We start from the raw sequence: 19,190 nt of genomic DNA on the forward strand, positions 1-19,190 counted from the left end.
AGATTTCACAAATTGATCTACACACATTATCTCAGGTCAAGCTTTGAAGAATGCCACGGGATCAATGTCGTCCTCACTTTACAAATGATGAAATGGAATACCCCCAGGAACAAAACTGACTTGCAGCATTTACAGAGGGCCAGCTGCGTGCTAAGGATACAGAGAGTAAGAGAGAGCCGTCTGTGGCCCTTGGGTCAAAGAATAATGAATGTTTCAACCTGGAAAGGAGTACACGGGGAACATTTAACAACGTTTTTCAATAGCTTAGAGAGAGTTTTTTCAATAAGCTTAGAGTTTCTCAAACTTTGAGGTTTGAGAGCCAATGAAAATAACACAAAGGCCTAGGCACATGGAAGTAGGCTAGGATCTGGACCTCTGCCTTTTCATCAAATTCCTTGGGTGACTTCAATGTATACCAAAGTGTGTGTGTGTGTGTGTGTGTGTGTGTGTGTGTGTGTGTGTGCATGTGCGCATGGATGTCATAGTGACTGTTTGCATGTGTACTACAGCAAATAATTAAAGGTTAAATTACAGTATGAAGCATTTAGATGAAAGAGCAGAAGAGGAAATGTGGGAGGAAGTTTATACACCCTGTAATGGCTTACTTAGGAATGGGATGAAGCAGTGATTCTCAAAACACACCAGAATTGCTTGCAGGGCTGCTTAAAACACAGACTGCTGCCCCCCCCCCCCCCCCAGTTTGTAATTCAGTAGGTCTAGAGTAAGACCCTGGTATTTGCATTTCTAACAAGTTTCCAGATGCTGTTGATCCTGCTGGGGGGCCAGGGGGCTGTGGGGCAGGGAGTACACTTAGCTAAGATTGGTATAGACAAGCACAGTGGTTCTAAACCCTGGCTGCACTCTAGAATCACCTGGGATGAGTTTTTAAACTGCTGATGCTGGGGCCTCACATCTAAAGATCCTGATATAAAAGAACTTCAGTGGAGGTCCGATAGTATAGTTTTCATGTTGTAGTGTGTTTTAATGTGCAGTCCCTGATGAAAACCACCGCTTCCTGGAAAAGCAGAGGGAGTTGCATTCTGTCCTGGGTTGCCAGATTTAATCATGTTTGTCTGCATATCCTTTCCCAGAGGCAGGTGCATTACAATGCACATAAAAACCTTCCTAACATCCTTTTCCCACCTGGAATGCATGCCGTGACAGGGGTGCTTTTAAACTGCATCTCCAGGAGACAGGAGTAAAACCACCTAGACTCAGTTGATTTTTTTCTTTCAACAATGCTGCCCTCTTGTGTCCTTAAACAGTAGAATTGTGTAAAAGCCCCCTTCAGCCATATCAGTATGGCAAGTTCTTGCTACATGGCTAAACAACTTGGGGGATTTTTCTCTGATGGAAGGGAGGAAGGGAGGGAGGGAGGGAGGGAGGGAGGGAGGAAGGAAGGAAGGAAGGAAGGAAGGAAGGAAAACAAATTTAACATTCATTAAGTTTAATTTTTAATCTGTGGCAACATGAATCTCCAACTGCAGCCCCTCAGTTCTCCCGCCATTTTTGCCTGCATTCAGTGCTGCAGCCTCCTGCAAGGATAAGAACTACCAAGAGTTCCTCATTCTGCCAGAGTCAGAAGCCCAACAAATCCGGGAGGAGCAAGAAATTACCAGCAACTAAAAGATTTGGGGCATTAGAAAGTCTTGCATCGGCTTGTCCATACTCTGAACCACTCATGCTTACCTTGTCCTCACACCCACCTCTTTCTCACTTGAGTGATAGCTTATTGGGAATAGAATTCGTCGGGAGCTCCCATGTCTTCCCCCAGTGAGTTTGACAAACTTGTTAGGGTTCCACCATCTGGAAGAAGTGTCCTCTGCACCTCACGGGTACTTTGCCCGTCCTCTATCTCACTGTAACAAGTCTCTCTCTCCCTTCTGGCCTAGCCCCCAGCAGGGATCATCAACAATCCCTCCCCCCCCCCCCCGCCCTTTTACATCACTCCAATGGGACACAGGCTTACTTTTCACATCTCCCATCTTCACAATAAATCTCTCCTTTGACCCTCAGTACCCCTTCAGCCATTGAGCCATTTCTGTGTTTCATTCACTTCCAAACTTGAAAGAGTCCACTCAGGTTATGCCGAAAGCCCGTCTTCCCCACACCCTTTTCTTCCATCTGCTCCAGCCTGGCTGTGGTCCCATCGCACAACTGACACTGAAACAGTTCTTCTCATAACCTACAAGGACCTCCCTACTGTTTGGCCAAACCCAGCAGGCACTGTTTTAGTGACCTCTGATCTGAACGCTCACAGTGTTCCACTCTGTGGGCACAGGTCCTTCTCAGAGCACTGTCTGCTCTTGACTCTGAAACATCCCATACCCTGGCTTCCTTCCCACTCCTCTGGCAGCTGATAAACTGGAACCCTGCAGTGTCCCCTTTGACTCCTGGGCTGGCTTGTAGAAACTTTTCTGTTTTCTTGACAGACTCCCTGTATGTAGGCTCATCCACTTCTGTGAATTTAAATACAACTAACAGACTGATCACTGATAAACATATCTTCTCCTGCCCAGGTTGCTGACCATGTCGTTTGTCCACTGATTTCTACCTGATATTTTCCCCTTTAGGATCTCACAGGCATTTTCATATGTTTCACGTCCAAAGAGGAACTCTTGGGGTGCCTGGTTGGCTCGGTCAGTTGAGCGTCTGACTCTTGATTTCGGCTCAGGTCATGATCCCAGGGTTGTGGGATTGAGTCCCGTGTCAGGCTCAGCACTCAGCATGGAGCCTGCTTGGGATTCCCTCTCTCTCTTTGCCCCTCTCCCCCACTCACTCTCTCTCTCTCTTAAAAAAAAGAAAAGAAAAGAAAAGAGAACCCTTAATTTTTCTCTCTAAACCTGTTGCCCCTCAGTCTTCCTCATCCCTGTAAATGGCCAGATATCTGGGGGATCACCTTGATTCCTTCCTTTCCCTCATTTGCTACATTCAGTCCATCCTCAAGTCTGGTGGATTCTCCCTCCAAAATATATTTTGAATCCATCCATGTTTTGCTGTCTTTACTATCACCACCCTCATCTCCTGCCTGGAACACTGCATTCCTTCCGGAAGATCTTCCTGCTTCCTGCAATCCCTCCCCCTCACAACAGATTCCCTATAGCAGAGGCAGAAATAGTGGTCAAAACTGTAAACGACATCCTCTCATTTCCTTACCTAGAGAATGCTAACTTCCCATTAAGCTTTGAATAACATACAAACAACATGGCTTGCCCTCTGCCAACTGTATCTTCTACCCCGTCCTCCTTCCTTCCTAAGTAAGCTCCTGCCACAATGACTAGATTACTTTTTTGCTAGAACTCCCTAAGCTCTGTCCTGTGCATGCTGTTCCATCTGCCTAGAATGTTCTTTCCTTGCGCTTCACGTGGCTGGCTTCTTTTTTATTCTTGATGCCTACACCTTCCTCCTTGGGGAGACCCTCCTTGACCTCATTCCTTATCTCAGCCCCCTGTTTGTTTTCTTCATAACACTTCACGTTTTGTAATTACTTACTTGTGTATGTCCCCATTCTTCCTCCTCTCAGCTCTAAACTCCCTGAGTCCAGGAGCTCTGTATGTGTTTTGCTCACAGATGAACCCAGCAGCTGGCCCAGTCCCTGGCAAATAATTAGGTTTTCAATACGTGTATGGTGAATAAGTGAAGGAAGGTACAGGAAGTCACAACCGCCACTTGACTTTAACTGCTCTTGTCAAAGCCTCAGTGACAACGATGTGGCCAAGCCATTAAACTGTCCTATGCTCATTTTACTGATTACAGAATAGAGATAGGGGAGTGTCTTGGGTTCAATTTATTCCCTGTTAACCTCATCCGTATTTACCCACATGATTGATTCACCACAATATCCCCAACACCCGGCGCTACAGACACTTAATGAATACTGCTGATGGAATGAACTCCTGAGCTCTGAATGAAACAGGATGTGAAAGGAAGGGGGCCGGTGCAACCGTGGAAGTGTCGGAGCAGAGTGAAAACTTCTGGGGAGAGATTTAAATGATGGCTTTCTACTTCTGGAAATGTTCATCAAAAGCACTCATTTCCATTTGTATAATAAGAGGAAAGTGTTTCAAGTAGCTTTTTTTTGTATCTCATTTGCTTTATAAGGGAGAAGGACCTTAGAGTTTTAGTTGCTGGGTGATTACTGAGTTCTTACCTGATACGTAGGAGTCTCTCTCCAAGAAAGAAAAATATTTTTCTTATCAGCCAAATTCCACCTCTGTTGAGAAGACGATGGTGAGTAAAAGCATTCCCATCGTCCAAACAAATAAACCAAGGGCAATTTAAAAGCCAAACAAGCAAGAAAGCCAAGTCTCTAACCCTGGCTGTTTCACTCCATATCCTGTCCCCTACCCATTTAGATACCAATTTGCTTGTGACAAATAAAATAAGAATATATCCACTTCAACTCAACTTTGAGACAAGGATTTGCTTTTTCTGAAAGACATGTACCCTACGGGTATTAGTAGGACACAGAGAAGTATGAGGCCTGCAACCCCTTGAAAATTGTCAAATAACCTGGCATCCTAGGTGTTTTGACCCGCTTTGTAAAAGAAATCCAGCCACGTCTTTGACTTTTTCCACGCCATTGAGCGTGAGGTTCTCCATGGTCTCTGGTTTTGTATCACATCTGGCTGGTGCCAGGAGAATTAGCTCAACTCTAGCTCTCTGGGGAAAGGATTCATTCTCCCGTTTAGGAAATGTGATGTCAAGCTGAAAGAAGCTGATGAGCAAACTCAGTGGGGCCACAAACAGGCCCTCGTGAAACGCATCACATGGATGTCTTAGAATAAAGTTTAGTTCAGAGTGGTCAAGGACAGGGTGTGCCATTGTGGGCTGGGAGCCACTGTGGCTCAGCTGTTTGTTCAGCATTTAATATGTTTATCTTTCTGCTAAACACATTGTTGTTGAGTCATCTCTATTAAACAGACACCCTGTGTGAGGCCCAGCTCTGCAAATCCAACACACGAAGACAGGCCTTCTATCCTCAGTGACCTTACATTCTACACAGTCAAGATAAATGCTTCCTCTTCTTATTTTGGTGAACAAGGTACCCAGGTTTTGAGAAAGGTTTAATCATATGTCCTTTAATCAGGCCAGCAACCATGAAGTAATAAAAGTAAAGGAAGAACTTAAAGTGGTCATTATGTTTTTAATATCATTTAGTGGTATTGCTGCAAACCGAAAATGGAAAGTCGAATTATCCAAAAGTACCAGCAGCCTCCACACCGTCAATATTTCATGTTAGACTATTATGTTGTCACCGGTGTCAAAGTAATTCTATTAATAAAACAAATAATTGCATTAAGCTTCTAACATTTGGGCAGGCGGAAAAAAAAAAAAAAAGATCACATAACTCTGAGAATTAGAGAAACTAATGAAATGCTGTTTGGGCTTCTACAGAAATTGTTCGAGCCATGACACATGTGATAAACCAAGGAATGGCAATGTACTGGGGGACCTCCCGGTGGAGTGCTATGGAGATCATGGTAATTTCATTTCTGTTTTTAAACGGCCATTAAATACCTTATTATTATTTTTCAGATACAATGTGTAAATTGCAAGGCCTTTCGCAAACGTTCTTAACAATCACCCTGGCACTAGAATGCTATGATCAATTCTGTCGTTACAGAGATGGATATGGGGCCGGATCTCATCAGGTCACAATACAACAGTGAAGGTGCAGGTCTCTAACAAGAATCATATTCTGTCATGTTCTTCAGTGGCAAGAGGATACAATGGATTCCCCAGCTAGTGACATACATGAACAAAATAGTCTGGCTGCCTTTTTAAAAACTGTGTTAAATGACTATACTGTTTATAACATGCTAATCTTTATATGTTAGTGTGAGTTATTTCTTTAGGAACTTAAATTATAGGTTTTATCATGGACTATTACGATTCACACTTTGACTTATTTGCCCTGGACTTTACTCGGTCCAGACCCTCCCAAAGAATAAGGATTTCTTGCATTTGATATTGCTCTCAGTGAGATTGATGGCCTTAACATCGCTTATTATTTGGCATCCTACATGTTTCTTGGTTTCTATTGATTTCACTAAAACGAAGTTTGCTCATGCATACGAATCACAGGGCAGCCTTATTTCTCATCAGTATCAATTCAGCTGCAATCTTATTTCTCCCCAGGAAGCCTATTCTGTAGCAAGGCAGTTCAATATGATCCCACCGGTCTGTGAACAAGCTGAGTACCATCTTTTTCAGAGAGAGAAAGTGGAGGTTCAGCTACCCGAGCTCTACCATAAAATAGGTAATCTTCACAATCAAATTTACTGATTATTTTTAACAATAGAAGTATCAGTGATCTGGAAAAAAAGTATTACTGAAATGCTTTCCTTAATGTTCCTAATTAACATAGAGATTGTAAGAACTCTCCATTTCAGAGACTGTAAAGACATCGGAAGTCCCTAAAGGGTAGTCTATAGGGTATTACTGATGAAATCCAATCAGTTGTAAATTGTGACTGGCGTATAAGCTGTACTCTGTAGGTGTTCCAAAAACTGCATATAGAAAGAAGGGCAGAAACAAGGAATGAACTCATTTTTTCGTAGGGTGCTTCTCTAGTCAAGGCAGGCATCTTTGAGTAGATTATAACTGCCTTTCCAAAAAAAAAAAAAAAAATTATGGGTATATACATCTAAATCTTCAACTCCGTGCCTGTTAGAAGTTAGACACGGGGAGTTCTAGAATACCTGACAAGCCTAGCACTGCGTATCTATGAAGGTAGATGTCATAATTTCAAGGAAAGAAATATATATGCAACATATACATAAGAATTTTGGACTATCAGAAAAATATGAATAAGCCATGTCCAGACTTATTTATGAAAACACCGTTCAGAGATAACTTTCTTCCTAAAAAATAGAGGTTCCTAAACTATAGAGCAGGAAAAGTACTGGCTGAGGGGAAAAAAAAGAATAGAAAATTCAACAGCAATAACAGTTACAATTGCTGGCACTTGCTGTGTGTCCAACATGCAGCAGGCACGGGGCTTCTATGTACCAGGCACTATTCGCGCAGAGTGGACCAGAGAAGCACTGAAGCATCCTCCTGTGCAAGTCATAGTGCTTGTCTCTGAGTATAAAAAGAGACGTCAATTTTGGACATCAGGAAATTATGAATGAGCCACAGTTTCAGGCTTGTTTGGCCTGAAGACAAGGCCTGCTCCCTACAACTGACAGGACATGTTCAACTGGTTTATAAAAATGAAGCACGACCGGGGCGCCTGGGTGGCCCAGTCAGTTAAGCGTCCCGCTTCGGCTCAGGCCATGATCTCATGGTGCATGGGTTTGAGCCCCGCATTGGACTCTGTACTGAGAGCTCAGAGCCCGGAGCCTGGTTCAGATTGTGTCTCCCTCACTCTCTCCCCGTCCCCTGCTCAGGCCCTGTTCCTCTCTCTCTCCCTCTCAAAAATAAATAAACATTAAAAGAAATTTTAAAATGAAGCACAACTTGTAAATAACTAAAATGTAATGGAAAGAAGTATACTGACTTATCTGACTAGCTGTTTTCCTATAACTACCCAAGTCCTGTTTAAGTACTCCCACACTTTTGCTCTCAGTTTGCACAAGCACCATATTCAGTTTCCTTCTTCTGCAGGAGTTGGAGCAATGACGTGGTCTCCACTTGCCTGTGGAATCATCTCAGGAAAATATGGAAATGGAGTGCCTGAAAGTTCTAGGGCTTCGCTGAAGGTACTTTCCTCCACTTCTAGAAAGAGAGTCTGGGGATGGGAGAGAGGGAAGAAGACTGAACACAGCAGCTTGGCAGCAGCCTGTGGCTTCCTGGCTCAGGCACAGCACGGCCTTGGCCGGCCGGGCCACTGTCTTTAGGCAGGCTCTCCTGAGCCCCGGGGAGGCCTCTGCTCCTGGCTGGGCGTCAGTCAGGCGTTCAGAATCTGTCAGCACAGAAAATTCTCTGGGGACGAGGAGGAAGTGCCCAATGACCTGGTTGCACTTACGGGGGATCAAATCCCTAGCTGTTATTCTTAGGTTAAAGAAGGCATTTCATTCCTGCTTTGAAACTGATGAAATGTAAAATCCCTTTTCTTTATAAGAGGATCTATTTTTACTTTATTTGACCAAACAGTTGGGCCTGACCAATTGTAGCTGAGTATGGCCTGAGGTTGGTTGATGTTGTTTACTGTGTGGGGTGGGGGGTGGGGGGGGGGGGCAGGTTAAGGAGGGAGGCTTTGGGAAGCCAATGCATAGCCAAGCAAGGATCTGACACTCAGGCTCAAGGCTGGTATTTTCACAGGGTCAACTGGCCGCTGAGTCTTACAGTTTAAATTCTTCTCTGAAGCATAAAGGTATTCAACAGCAGTGACATAAAATTACCTCCATTCAGAATATCTGGATGATTAATTCATTGTAGAGTACTCCATACATCCCTCATTATTATTATTATCATTAACATGTCTGTTTTTAAAACTTGAGACAATGTATAATAACATTAGAATCACAAATGGTAATGTCAATGGAGAGAGAATAAAGACATTTTTAAAACTGACACACCAAAGCCCCCTAAGAGAAAGCCGAAGTCTGACACTGCCTCTTGCCTCCAAAGTTAGCAGGGGAACAGCTCAAGTCAGGCTCAAACCACCAACCCTGTAATCAATTGTCTGGGACCACTATGTGCTTCGCTAATCAGAACAGTCTCAAGGTTCTGCGTCTCCCGCTCTCCTTTCTGCTTGTTACAGTTGACCTATTAGCTAGTTTGTTCTCTAAAATAATACACTATAAATATCTCCTAAAGCATGGTGACAGGGCTGTTCCTAGCTTAGCATTGTCACAAGATGTAATTATCCTAGAATATTAATTGTGGTCTTGCTTCTGAAAACTGCAGATTGTTCTGAACCAAGTTTAAATATATTAGCAAGGAAAGACTAAAAGCATCTTAGGGAAGGTATGAAACAAAAATGGTGAGGAATGAGTGAAGATGGAAGGGAAGCACTGAAAAGTGCGATTTTACTGAGCACCTACTATGTGCCACGCCCAGGGCTGTCTTTACTCATCTCCTTTTATCCGCACAAACGTGAATGGATACAGATGACTCTTGATCAGTTGTAGATAGGCATGTTGTCTTACATTCTTTCAGAGACGTTTTAAAACACTCAAAGTACTTCCACATATGCCATACAAGAGGGTAAACCTTTTCAGATGTAGAAACTGAGCCAGCACAGAGGTCAGATAACAATCTAAGAGCACAGAGTCAGATAGAGTTTATACTAGAACCCGGGTGTCTTGGCTCTCGGTTTATCTCCCCCTGAGACATTTTTGTTTCCCTGCAAACCCAGGTTTTTAATGAAGGAAGAAGTAGCTACACTGTATTTGGAGCGTTGATTGGTTGACCTCCATCATTGTTTGGGAAAAGCTTACAAACAGCTAAAAAAAAAAAAAGAAAAACAAAAAACCCAACAAAAGAAGAAATTAAATAAATAAATAATAAAAAAGAAATTAAATAAATAAATAATAAAAAGAGAGACGAAGTACTTGAAGATGGCTAAGTCCAAAAGCAACTCAGAAAAATATTTCTATTGTTGACGTTGATAAAGCCAACATCTATTGAAACATCCTTAACAATAAACGTGAAAGGCTTTCAACAGGTGAAAGGCATCTATCTGATCCCAAAGCAGCTTCTTTAGAGCTCCAGACTCTCAAGGCTTCCTAAATCATTAGCCTGAGTATTTTCCATAGTGCTATATGTGCGCTTAGAAAGGCCACTTGAATAGAGTAATTGAAGCAAAAAAAATTAAAAATAAAGAAAATAAAGATAGAGCGCTAGGCAAGTAGATAAGTCAGTGAGCAACTTTTACCTCCCCCCACCCCAAATAGAATGGCTGGCGTTTCACATCAGCTATTGTAAGTCATACCAATAAAATAGACACTGATATTTCTTGCCGTTGTAAGTACTGAACTTGTATTTGAAGGTAAATTAACACAGTGAGAACAAAACCTATCTAGGGGTCTTTTAGAAAGCAGTATTACCCAGGGGTTTTCTGGAGGCTGCATCTGGCCCAATGCTCTAACAATGACTTCTAGATCTTTTGTCATCAGCTCTGTCTCCACTGCTGAGCTGTATACTCCTACTTCTTCACGTCTGTTAGACATCTCCCATGGGCATTAGTCATGCCTAGTGGAATCTATTGTCTCCCCTCACCACCCCCCCACCCCCACCCCCAGAACCTGACCTTCCTTCATAGTTAACAGTGCCTCCACCCTCCATCTGGCCATCCCAGTCAGAAGCCAAGGGTTATGTCAGACTCTTCTCCCTCCCTTCTCTTGTCCAGTGGGGCACCCACTCCTCCAGGTCACATCCTGACTTTCTATGGCCCATCCCCTGCACAGCCCTTGTTCAGATTGTCATTTCTTACCTATTTTGCTGCAGTAACCTCCTATCTATACTCTCTGATTTTTTTTTTCCCCTTTTGCCAACTGCCCATCACGGTGACCAATTATCTTTCTAAAAGACTAATCTGGGGCGCCTGGGTGGCTCAGTCAGTTAAGCGTCTGACTCTTGATTTCGATTCACATCATGATCTCACGGTTTGCGAGTTGGAGCCCCACATTGCCCTATCAGTGCAGAGCCTGCTTGGGTTTCTGTCTCCCTCTCTCTCTGCCCCTCCTCCACTTGCTCTCTGTCTCTCACTGAAAGTAAATAAAAATTTTAAAAAATAAAATAAAATAATAAAAGACTAATCTGACCATATCATAGCTCTGCTTAAAATCTGTTACTCACTTCCCACTTATTGCTTATAGGACAAAACCCAAATTCAACAGAAAAGCATCCAAGGAAGTACCCTTGGGATCTAAGTTGTGCACACTCTTCTATTGTCTCTCCCTATATTGTATTACTATATTGTTCACCCAAAACGCACTGTTCTCTGCCTCCTAGAAATGCCCTCCTTTTCATTCTGCTGCAGAAGCCCTAATCTCTAAAGACAAAGCTTGGTATTCTTCACCTCTATGAAGCCTGTCCTCACTTTATAAAACTGAATCATTTGCATCTTCCTCTATTATCCCATTAACACTTCTTACAGAGTCAGAATTCTCCATTTGCAAGCCACAGAACTTAATTCAAACTAATTTAATCAAGGAAGGAGGACAGACACTCACTGGGAAGAGCAGGATGGGGACAGTCTCAGGGTTGACTCCATCCATAAACTTGTACAGTGTCAGGACTCCCCATCTCCTCTATTTCTCTCTGCAAGTGTGCATCATCTTCTACTGCAAATGGGTCCTCCCTATGAGGCCAGGAGCAGGAAAGCTGGTGTTTGCAGGTTTATATCTGTAAAGGTATGTAACATGAGAGAATAGCGATCTATCTTTTCTTTATGACTTCAGAGAAGACTGGCCAAGCCTGGGTCATGTGCCAACCTGTTAGACCAATGACAGCCCAAAGGGTAAAGTGCTATGACCGGCTCACATTATGCACCATTGTTAGGGGCATTTTCCCCAAGGAGGCAGTATAAGCATGGCTTCTGAGGCAATCACGGAGGGAGACACCCCAACTACAAAACACTTCTCAAGTTACTGGACAGTGATTTGTGAATACCTCTGGGACGGACAGTGAAACTCAGGTAACGTCACAGAGCCTGGCACATGATAAGTACTCAGTAAGTGTTTGTTGAATGAGTGCAGTGAGCCATAAGGGAAGATCAACAAAGTCTGATCAGCAGACCAGGTATGTAGTTTTTAAATAGAAATTGTAAATAGAAATGAAAAGTACAATAAAATTTATGGGCAGCTCTTTCCTGTTGCTGGCGAAATGCCTTATAGAAAAATCATAAATGAAAATGGGAATGTCAAATGAAAATGGGAACATGCAAACTTAGGTGCGTCAAGATGGGAAAAAAGAGGCAGTTCCAATACTCCAGGTGTTCACATGAAGAAACTGAGAGTATTGGGACGCCTGAGTGGCTCAGTCAGTTAACATCTGACTTCAGCTCAGGTCATGATCTCACAGCTCATGAGTCCAAGTCCTGCGTCAGGCTCTGTGCTGACAGCTCAGAGCCTAGAGCCTACTTTGGATTCTGTGTCTCCCCTCTCTCTGCCCCTCCCCCATTTGTGCTCTCTCCCTCTCTCAAACATGAAAAAAATTTTTTTAAAGAAAGAAACTAAGGATAGTGCACATCATGGTGTAATTTCAAAAGGAAATTTTTTTAGCTTCAGCATTTTACCTAGAGATTTCAATCTTAATATCAAAGACTTTGCTGCTCTTTTGAGCCAGAGATTTTGAAGTTTTAATGACAACAGTCAGTGATCTTGGATGTTAATTATTCTAGACAAGGTCCAGAGATGACATGTGGCTGATTCTGTCCATGGCTTTACAGCTGCTGCCTTTCAATCCATTATTAACAAACAGCCAACTGGTGGCTTCAGGGCCAGTCCCACAGATTATTCCTACCCATCACCCCCCCCCCCCCACCGGGCCCCCATCATTACCTGTAAAATGGTCACAGCATTGGGAGATGGCAAAGAAATGGGCTTTTGGAAAATTTAGAGAATTTTGTATAAAAGTAACAGCCCACTAATCTGCACAGAAAAGCTCTTTTTTTTCCCCCTTTGGCAAACAATCTACTCAGTGCTGGGCTGTGCTGAGTGCTGAGGATAGGGGGAAGAAGGGTCAGTCTCCACCTTCAAAGGGTAACTTGGGGACTTGTTAGAGATGCGAAGGAGTGAATTATGAAACGATGTGGAATCGATCCACAGGCATTGTGGAGTCACACAGGACTATCGGCAGAGTTGCACTGGAATGAGGAAGGGGTGTCTGTGCCTGATCTGAAACATTGGAGAGATCTGGTGTTACCCCGTGGAGCCCTGGTTGCTCAGATTCCTCCCTCACTGTACTATCGGCTGAGCCCCTCCTCTGTGGCAAGCACTGTGTCAGGACTGCGGAGACTGCGATGAACAAATAGCCCATCCTTGCCTCCCATTCAGTTAGGTCAACATATAACCACATCACTACGGCACTGGGGTAAGCAGTAGAATAGGGTTGGAAGAAAAAGCCTCAGCTTTTGATTCATAGATTGCTGCCTAGTCAACAAACTGGGTTTATTATTGCACACAACCACACCCACCACCAATCTTCTTAGAAAAAAACACTGGTTCGCTTCCATATTTATATTTTAATTAAGCCTCATCTCCTCCCTATGCTAACATTTTCCCACTTGTAAAGCAGTTAGAGCTATTTATTTCCAAAAACACTTTTGTTTCTTTTAGTGTGAGGAAAGCAGTATAAATACTATGCGTCTAGTTTTTAAAAATCCTAGCCTGCTTGTGTTTTCCAATGATTAAAGCAACGAGATTTATAGTGTTTTGAGTGTAGGGAGAGAGTGACTCAATAAATGAATGTTTGATGTTTGCTACTTTTAGAAGTCTGCCTCTCGATTATTTTGTGTGTGTGGGTGTGTGTGTGGGTGGAATCAATCCACACACACACACACACACACACACACACTCACAAAACTTGTACCTCAATCATGAGGGTACAAATGCATTCCACACGATAAAGATTTCAAAACTGGAGTTCCGTAAGTGATAAATAAAACAATCATTCCTTACGTGTGGCATATACTGAAACTCAAGAATGCTCCTAGTTATGATAAAACAAACAAACAAACAATCATCTGGCTATTGGTTTTCAACCTTTTTTATCCCCTTTGAATGAACACTCAGAGATACTGGTCCCCTGAAAGATGTTATGAAACTAAAGCAAGCATTGGTAATGTCTTCCCATTGAGGACAGCAAAAGTAAGTTCAGGGGCTCTCTGACCCAGCACGCGGGTCTGGCCAGGGAAGCCCCTGGGCCCCAATGGTGGTGCCCGTCTCCTCACCACTGGCACCAGCTGTCCCCTCTGGAGAGCTGCTGCAGGCGGCCCTTCATCCTGGAAGACGCTGAGGTTTCCCAGAGCTGAGACTGAGAGACCTCTTGGCCATCTCCCTAAGCAAACTCTCGAGTGAGGAGCCAGACCGTAAGCCTTTGACATCTAGGAAGCAAACAGAACTGGGGCAGCTTGCCCTTTCTCGTTTTTACATCTGCAAAATTATTCCAAAAATCATAATAAAACATAATGTGGTTACCCTTTTCTTTGGAAATACTGTCTTCCAGTGAGGAAAAAAATACTTCAAAAACAAAAGCAAGCAGTCTTATTGAAATCATGTGGGTGGCGTGTCTGTGACCATTATTGCCTTTGGGAAGGTAAAGGTCTGTTGTGGCAATTATTTCGCAAACACGGGCAGCGGAGAAAGTCCACATTGCCACACAGGGGGATGGTTGCTGTTATTTTCACTAAAACAGACTAACGCATTCTTACAAATATTCTTTACCTTTGGGTGTTGCTGCTTAGTGTTAGTTTTGCATAGAACAGTCTATTGTCCCTCATTTCTTAAGAGCAGAACCTTCTGGAAAGTAAGGCATTGAGAAGTTGTGAAAGATTTTTCTCCCATCGGGGAAATTAGCTCACTTTTACAGGCTACGGATCAGAGTCAATCTCTTCTCACAGGTTTTAAAGAACAGTTTCCCGTTTTGAGCCTCCTTACCTTTTTAAGTTTCAATCGCTATACAAAAGGTATTTCACATGTGGGATAGTCTTTATCCACTTAAAAATTTTAAAAATGTACTTGGTACCTATCAGTTATGCCTTGTCTGCTTCTAGGAAGATGAGAGAGCTCATAATAAAGCCCTGCTGTGAGAAGAGGAGACTGGGAGTAAATAGAAGGCAAGAGGCAGAAAGATAGTTATAACAGAATGTAAGATAATGGCTTTCTTTGCGCAGAAAGCTTGGCACCTGGCCTTCTTGACAAAAAGGAAACATAATAGACCTTGGCGAAACGTCCATTTCTTTTCTACATGCTAAAATTGGGCTATTGCAATGAGAAACATCATTTCCTCCACTTAGCAGACTACGTATAATCGATTATATGTCAGGATTCTAACAACTTTTGTGCATGTTGATGGATTTGAATGGTGACTATTAGTCAAAAATCAATCTATGTTGAACCAGTAAACAAGGAGACCGTGGGGAACATTTCTTTGCCTAAAGGCACAGGCATCCTTGTCACCATGGTACAAGGTGACATGTTACTAACATGTTACATTAACACGACACTAACATGAAGGTTAGTGAAGAAGACTCAGGAATTCATCGTGAGGGCTCTCCTATTTTACAGACTTAATAATCTTTGCCTCCAGCCCTTACCAGACGTTAACCTTTAAACGCTCTTCGTCTCCCTAGTGCTACCAGTGGCTGAAGGAAAGAATTGTAAGTGAAGAGGGACGAAAACAGCAGAACAAACTAAAAGACCTCTCCCCAATTGCTGAGCGCCTCGGGTGCACACTACCTCAGCTGGCTGTCGGTAAGAAAACTACCCGGGAGGGGAAGCTCTTCTAGGTCACAGAAAATAGAGTTTTCACAACTCTGTCATGATAAAACATCTAGTGTAGGGGCAGACTGACGTCAGAAGCACAGACTCCCAGTTAATACTATCTAAAATGAAGTTTTTCAGAGTTCCCCAGAATTTTCTAGATGCTAAAACTACGTTATTTCTTTCCTCTGTCCCTTATAACACAGTTCAAAGGAGAACAAGTCAGTGAACACAAGCACATCCTCACGGTGTCAGGGGTGAGCGCCCCTCAATTATGGAGGGATATCCATGTCTTCTGGCTCAAATTTCCCTCCTTGTGGAAGCTGAGGCAGGGCCGGTGAGAGGCCAGAAGCAGGGCTGTGCCGGGGGCCCAAGGCTACTGCCACAGGGAAACGTGTTTGCCCTGAAACCTCCTGAGGGGCCATGAAGAAAAGTCCTCTTATTAACACTGTGGAGCCAATGAAAGGTCACGGTCACTCATACAGTTGAAAACCACATGTACCAGTGCTGTCCAATAGAAATATAACGTGAACCACATTCTTAAAATGTTCTAGTGACCATACTAAAAAATTAAAAAGGAAACAGGCGAACTTAGTTTTAATAATGTATTTTATTTAACCCAATATAGCCAAAACATTATCTTAATATGTAATAAGAAAAAAAGTTGAGATAGTTTACATTTTTTCATACTACGTCTTCAAAATCCAGAATGTATGTTATACCCACAGCACGTCTCGATTCAGGCCAAGCACCCCTCATGTTGCCAACAGCTGCCACATGTGGCTTTGAGGCTAAGTATTAAAAAGACAAGACTGGAGACTTTCAGCTCCTTGCTCTACAGCAGCACTTTATACACACTGTTGTCTCCTTAATCATCAAAACACTCCCATGAGATGTATGCTATCACTAGCCCTACTTTACAGATGTTACCAGAGTATCTGCTGCCGTTATCTCCACTTTACAAAAGAAACTGAAGGTAAAAAAACAAAAAATCCACATGGTAGTTATGAGAAAAGAGTAAAATGGGTGTAGAGTCTAGAAAAAAAATCCTCAAGATTAAGAAATAGCAGGAATTGGGGCTAATCTGATAGCGAAATGAGATAAAAAGCTCAAGATAAGTTTTATGAAAATAAAATGACGTGATAGAATATTTGTTAGATGCATGATCTGTCTGTGGTTGCAAGGCAGGAAAAAAATGGCTGCCATCAGAGACAGAAAGGGGAGGTGGTTGGGGAGGAGGGGACTATCCTTTAACCTAAGTATATATACAGGCCTTGTTTTAATCTTTTCTTTCAAAAAACAAAAAAGCTAAAGAATGATATTATTAGCATTCCTGTAACTTTAACAGGCACAGTAAAAAGTATTAGCTATTTGACCATGAGCAAGTTATTTAACCTATTAATTTTCTCATCTATAAAAGGGGTATAATAGATACCTTATCAATTTGTTGAGTAGAGCAAAATTATAGATATAAAGCAAAGAGTAGGTACCCAGGAAGTGGTGACAATGATGCTGCTATTTTTGCAAAGAATTAGACACCCTGGACCTAAAACTCTGTCCACTCCTAGCCTCGGCAGGTGGTCAAAGTGACAGGCACAGAGAGAAACATCTATTCTTCAAATATGGTCGTAAATATGGTTTTAGGCAGTGACGTGACAGTGAGTACTGAATTTAGCTCTGAAAGAACACGGTCTTTCTAAAGAGGAAACCTTTACCAGATTTAGACTTTCACTAGATGTTAGATACACATGAAAGATGCTCTTTACAGTCTAAAACATGCTCTGATTCTCCCTTTCCTCCCTCTGTGCCCCTAGATGTCTTGCCTGTCATTTTTTTTCTTTCTTTATAAACAAGTAGTTTTGCTTTCAAGCACAGAACTCTCAAACCAAGAGGGAAATGATTTCCAGGCATGTTTCCTTTGATCTGCTAGAAGGGGTGTAGGGGGAAGGGAATCCTTTAGCAGGAAACAAACTCCTTGAACCCAGCTGTGGGCTAGCTCCCGAGGCACACACCTGCACGGGAGCCAGCTTTCACACCCTGATCATAGGCATTCTGGATAGGACGGTTAAGGACACTTGGTTAGACGCTAATTATCTTGAATCATCTGTGTGTGTTACCTATCACACTGGTCAGCTCGGCCCAGTGAGTCCTCCTATGTCCTACAGCCCATGAGGAAAACTGGCTGTTGCTGGCATCAGGTAGTTTATGGGCAATAATCTTCCCAGGGCCCTGCTTTGACCTCAGAACTTCCACTAGGGCCAAAAGGAGTTCTCTAAGTGCAAAGCAGGAAACAATGCAGCCAAGGAAAAAAAAAAAAAGAAAAAGAAAAAGTCCTGGATCTCTTGGCCTGTTGCCTTCATAGTTTTATTTTGTCCACGTGGAAAGATTTAGTGATTGCCTTAAAAGGCCTGAGCATGTTAACTGCTTAAGAGTATGTGTTGCAGGGCCTGAGCAGATGGGGACAGAAGAAATGCTTCCGGACAGCCACCCATCATTCACATCTGTGTTTATTCAACAAACATGTAACAAGCACCTACCCTGTACAGGTACTGGGCTGGGTGCTGAGCATCCCAGTGCAAGTAACAAATATCTCACAGCCTGGTGGGCAAGAGAATAGATTAATACAGTGTTGTAATAAAATAATTGAGAAGGGCACAGAGGATCATGGAAGTCTTAAGTGCAGGGGCTAACCCCACCTGGGATTCAAAGGGAAGGACTCTGGGAGAAAGCAGTGAAGCATCTATGAAGAATTTCAAATGATGAGTAGGTGTTAGTGAGGCACAGGGACATTCCAGGTCGAGGGCACACTTGAGCCGAGGGCTTGAGGGGCAGGAAAACAGCATGATGTTTGGGGATGGAAAGGATTTACAAACAGTTCAGTGCTACTGCACCCCGAATTTCAAGGCAAGGAATGAGAAGACCTGAAGCTGGAGAGACAGCGTTCTAGTAAGTTTGCCAGGGTGAGAAATGAGAGCTTCGTCTCACAGGACAATGATTATATTGAAGAACTTTTGACCAGGCAAGTGACATGATGAGATTTACATCTGGAAACATTGCTGGTTGACGTGTGACAGATGTATGGGGGAAAAGGAGAGAAAATCCAGTCAAGAGGTGGGAAAAACAGTTGTGCAGGAGAGAGAAGGTGAAGTCCTGAATAAGGACAGTAGGCAGTGGAACCAGAGCAGTGATTCTCAAAGTGTAGTCCTACATCCACAGGATGGAATTCTGTTCAGCAATAAAAGAAATATTAATACGTGCTAGAACATGGTGAACCTTATAAACATTATGTTAAGTGAAAGAAGTCAGACTTAAAGATCCAGGTTATAGGATTCCATTTAAATGAAATGTCTGGAAGTAATAAAAAGTTATAGGGGTACAAAATAGATTAGAGGTTTACTGGGAGTGGAGGTACAAACGGGATTAACTATCAATGGTGATGGTTGCACATGATCAATTTATGAAAAATTACTGAATTATACACTTTAACTGGGTAAATTTTAATCAAGTTTTTACAATAAGCCTGATCCCTGAACCAGCAGCAGCACCTGGAAGCTTGCAGAAATGCAGATCCCCAGACCCCACTCCAGACCTTCCGAGTCACGAACTCCGGGATGGCACCCAGTAACTGTTTCACAAGCCCTCTCGGTGATTCTGATGCATGCTGCAATGCAAGAGCTACCGGATTAAAGAAGTATTTAGGAGGAATAATCAACTAGACACAGTAATTAAAAGGGAATGAGGGCTCAGAAAAGTTCCTAAGGGTAGCTCCCTGGTTTGGGGATTGGAAGGCCCAGTTGCTGGGAAGGCCACTAA

The 19,190-nt window shown here is 42.9% G+C and overlaps 1 protein-coding gene across 6 annotated transcripts in view; it reads left to right on the forward strand.

Moving 5' to 3' along the window:
* Positions 1-19,190, forward strand: part of KCNAB1 (potassium voltage-gated channel subfamily A regulatory beta subunit 1) — a 399,759-nt gene that overhangs the window by 372,589 nt on the left and 7,980 nt on the right. For all 6 annotated transcript variants that reach the window (XM_047874454.1, XM_047874456.1, XM_047874455.1 and 3 more), the window contains 4 exons: positions 5,398-5,483; positions 6,142-6,262; positions 7,612-7,706; positions 15,248-15,368. In XM_047874454.1, coding sequence (XP_047730410.1) covers positions 5,398-5,483; positions 6,142-6,262; positions 7,612-7,706; positions 15,248-15,368 — 423 coding nt within the window. The remainder of the gene's footprint in view (positions 1-5,397; positions 5,484-6,141; positions 6,263-7,611; positions 7,707-15,247; positions 15,369-19,190) is intronic.

The sequence above is a fragment of the Prionailurus viverrinus genome, chromosome C2, assembly GCF_022837055.1.
Source record: "Prionailurus viverrinus isolate Anna chromosome C2, UM_Priviv_1.0, whole genome shotgun sequence".
In the NCBI taxonomy this organism is placed as follows: Eukaryota; Metazoa; Chordata; class Mammalia; order Carnivora; family Felidae; genus Prionailurus; species Prionailurus viverrinus.